Source organism: Ascaphus truei, chromosome 15, assembly GCF_040206685.1.
Source record: "Ascaphus truei isolate aAscTru1 chromosome 15, aAscTru1.hap1, whole genome shotgun sequence".
NCBI lineage: Eukaryota > Metazoa > Chordata > Amphibia > Anura > Ascaphidae > Ascaphus > Ascaphus truei.
In genome coordinates, this window is record NC_134497.1 from 52,394,273 (window position 1) to 52,397,645 (window position 3,373).

The window sequence follows — 3,373 nt, forward strand, 5'->3', positions numbered from 1 at the left end:
AACCATACTGTATATACAGTAGATAGAATCCATTAGCCTCTGCTGGGCTTTGGTCTCCTCCCACTGACCATATTCTGCTACCAGAAAGAAGCTATATGATTTCCATGCATACTGTGGGGGTTACTCATTATGTTCTAGTGGAAAAAGAAAAATGTGTATAAAAGCACTAATGCTTAAACTTATTTAATACAATTAATTATTAAAAGTGATTTCAAAAAACCTTGAATAAAGGGCTAGGCAGCCTGATAAATGTGATCGGTACAGATCACTCCCAATAGTACAACACAACACAGTATATCGGCGCCTAGATACAAAACTTAAATCAACTAAGTGATCACTGACCCAATGACAGTCCAGTCCTTACTATCCAGACATACTCAAAAGGATCTTGATAGATGTCTCATGACATGTGGGGATAAAAGAAAGAGAATATCATAGTGCAACACTAAATTAATAAGAAACACAAACATATACTAACAAAAAATAATAACATAGAAAACAGAATAGCTACAAATAAACTGGTGACATTTAATGAATATAGTTATAATACACAAAATCCTTAAAACATATATATAAGAACAACACTGGCTATGGTGATCTCTTCCGGAGGGTTAAAACTGGAATCCTACTCACGAAAAGGTAGAAGAAAATCAGCATTCGGCAGCAACAGCTGCAGTTATTCCTCCGTGGTAGAATACAGGGGAGGAACTTCACAAGTCACTTCCAGACCTCAGACGCCACTGTCACGTGTCCTGCTCCTACGATCACAGACCCGCTGTGTACGTCGCAGTCAGATGACATGATTGGGGCATGAGTCGTGGCTGCAAGTCCCAATGTTGCTCTGCGTATATAGTGCTAAGCTGAAGATATCTCCAAAGTCACTCAATTATCACTCCCTAGGGTCTTCTCAATCAAAGTTGCTCCCTTCCCCCATTAACACTTGAGAACACTGATCTGTTCCTGGAATCACAAGCCTAGGTGTGGATTACGCGTGCGCAGGACTAGTGCAATAAGCAGCCCCTTTGCTGATGCAATTTCTTTGCCCCCATTTTGCAACTAGTTGACTTTAGTAAATAACCCCTATGTGTTATCCAAGCATCCTAATTGAGCGTCTACACCTGTTTTATCCACATCTAATGCATGTTTACAAATACATTTATTACGGTTTAAAAAATAACAATCAGCTAATTGGTTTAGTATGCACAGTGTCAGGTTCAGAAGCTATAATGTTCTATTAATTAAGCTAGCTAATTACAAGAGAGCACTTTCAAGAAACCTTGTCATGAAATGTAACTAGTATGAAACACTGCATGGATCACAATTTCTCAGATCACCTTGAGAATAGATGTATAGGGGGGATTCACGAAACTCCGATAAGAGGTATCGGAGCAATTCAAGCCAATGGCAGCTATTGCCAATTAAGCTCCCAAAACCAGTTAATGGAGCTCTGTGAACCCTATCTCTCCCCTAAGTGGGATGCGCTTAGAACAGAGGTAGCCAACTGCAGTCCTCAAGGGCCACCAGCAGGTCAGGTTTTCAGGATATCCCTGCTTCAGCACAGATGGCTCAATAAGGGGCTTAGTTATAATGATTGAGCCACTTGTGCTGAAGCGGGGATATCCTGAAAACTTGATCTGTTACCTTGAGAACTGGAGTTGGCCACCTCTGGCTTAGAAGCTTAAATTTGTCCCTGCACAATTAGCCAGTGGATCACATTACCACTAGTACCCAGTTTAGCATTGGATCTGGTATGGTGGTGAAACACTTCTCTGTTGGTTATCAATGTGGATGAGTAGGTAGTAGTGGAAGGCACCATATGAGGTGTTAATGTATAGAATGACATGGTCTTATTAACCCTTCAGGTGCCCCACAACATAGCTACCACGTCATGAGGTCTGCACACCAGGCATCGCTTGACGCCATAAACATGTTTGCTGGTTTTCTAGGGGAGATCGGGTTTGAACTCAATATAAATGGAAGAGGAGACTATTCCTCATTCATTTGCTTCAACGGTGATGTCACAACCCCGTGAGGAGCGATCATGTGACTTTGATGTGCCGGAAGGGCTGTGGCGCTCTTGTGCTGCGACCCGTTCAGCAATCAAAGAGTTAAGACATACAGGATGTTGATTGTAGGGAATGCTGTATCAATAGGAGAACGCTCAAGATTCATATTGACTAATCAGTCTTCTTCCATGCGAGTGTTGGAAGACAGTCTGGGGCTATTTATCCAAGTCCCCTGGCTGCTAAACTAGGGCAAAGAAATGGCACATGATTTACTAAGAAACAACTTTCCCAATGGGATTTTCTTGGTTGATAAATTTGATGCAGGCTTTTTATACTAGTTTTACCCTCGTTTTGCAGATGGGAGACTTTGATAAGTGACCCCCAGCATCTTGAATGGACTGTAAGATGTCTTATGGCAGGAAACAGTGTAAATATGGCTCAAATGTTAGGAACACCGAGTGCTTTGTACAGAGTAGAGCTGCTTCGTTCTGCTGTGTAACTCCCATTGATTTGGTGTGTTTTTACTTAAAAGATAATTGATGATGGTGAAGAGGTGTTCATCACCTGAAAAGTAAAATTTTAAGTCCAATAAAAAAAACCAAATAATAATCTTGTTAAAAATGTTAGATGTAAGAAACAGGTTAATTAAAACAGCAATGCTCTCTGCTCATCATAAAATATAAATATCTCCTTCATTTTTACCATGTCCATTTTTCTGTTTTTTCTTTTTTTAGCAATCGCACTTTTTTCATGTTCTGTAGTCTAATTATGATGACATCACGTGCTGAAACTCCTCGCTTATTCCCCCATTTGCTTCGAGCACATGCAGGTGTAGCTAAGCTAACTGTCTCCATAGTCTCAGTGACCGTAGATCCCACAGATGTCAACCTCGGATAATTAGTGTCGGTCTTCCGTGGGCTACCTGCTCTGTCAATCCGGAGAACTAGTACTCATGATCTATAACTCTATGCCGATGTGAACTTCAGGGGAGTGCTTGATAAAGCACCGGAATAGCTTCGAAATGCATTGGAGAGTTGTCTCCTCTTTTACATGGCTAAATAAAATATATTTTTATGACTTTTTTGCACTCTAGCCCCTCATTGTTTTCGGCAGTGCACTGCCATCGCGAATCATTTTGTCATCAAGACTAAGACTAGATCCATCAAGTGAAATGAATGTAACTAACCTTTACAGTGCCTATAACATACCTGGTACACCATAAAGGAACGGTTAGTGCTAAGGTTATGGTATTTAGTCCCAGATTTACTAAACAGTGCTAAATGTAAAGGTGCACTTAGTACCATTTAGTAGATCTGGACCTTGGTTCTGTTTGATGATAATAGTAACACTTTTTGCTTTCCAATTCT

General features: G+C 40.6%; 1 protein-coding gene across 1 annotated transcript in view; it reads left to right on the forward strand.

Annotated features, from left to right (window-relative positions):
- Nucleotides 1-1,888: 1,888 nt before the first annotated feature.
- Nucleotides 1,889-3,373, forward strand: part of LOC142466386 (regulating synaptic membrane exocytosis protein 4-like) — a 49,436-nt gene continuing 47,951 nt past the window's right edge. The window contains exon 1 of the mRNA XM_075571244.1: nucleotides 1,889-2,012. Coding sequence (XP_075427359.1) covers nucleotides 1,889-2,012 — 124 coding nt within the window. The remainder of the gene's footprint in view (nucleotides 2,013-3,373) is intronic.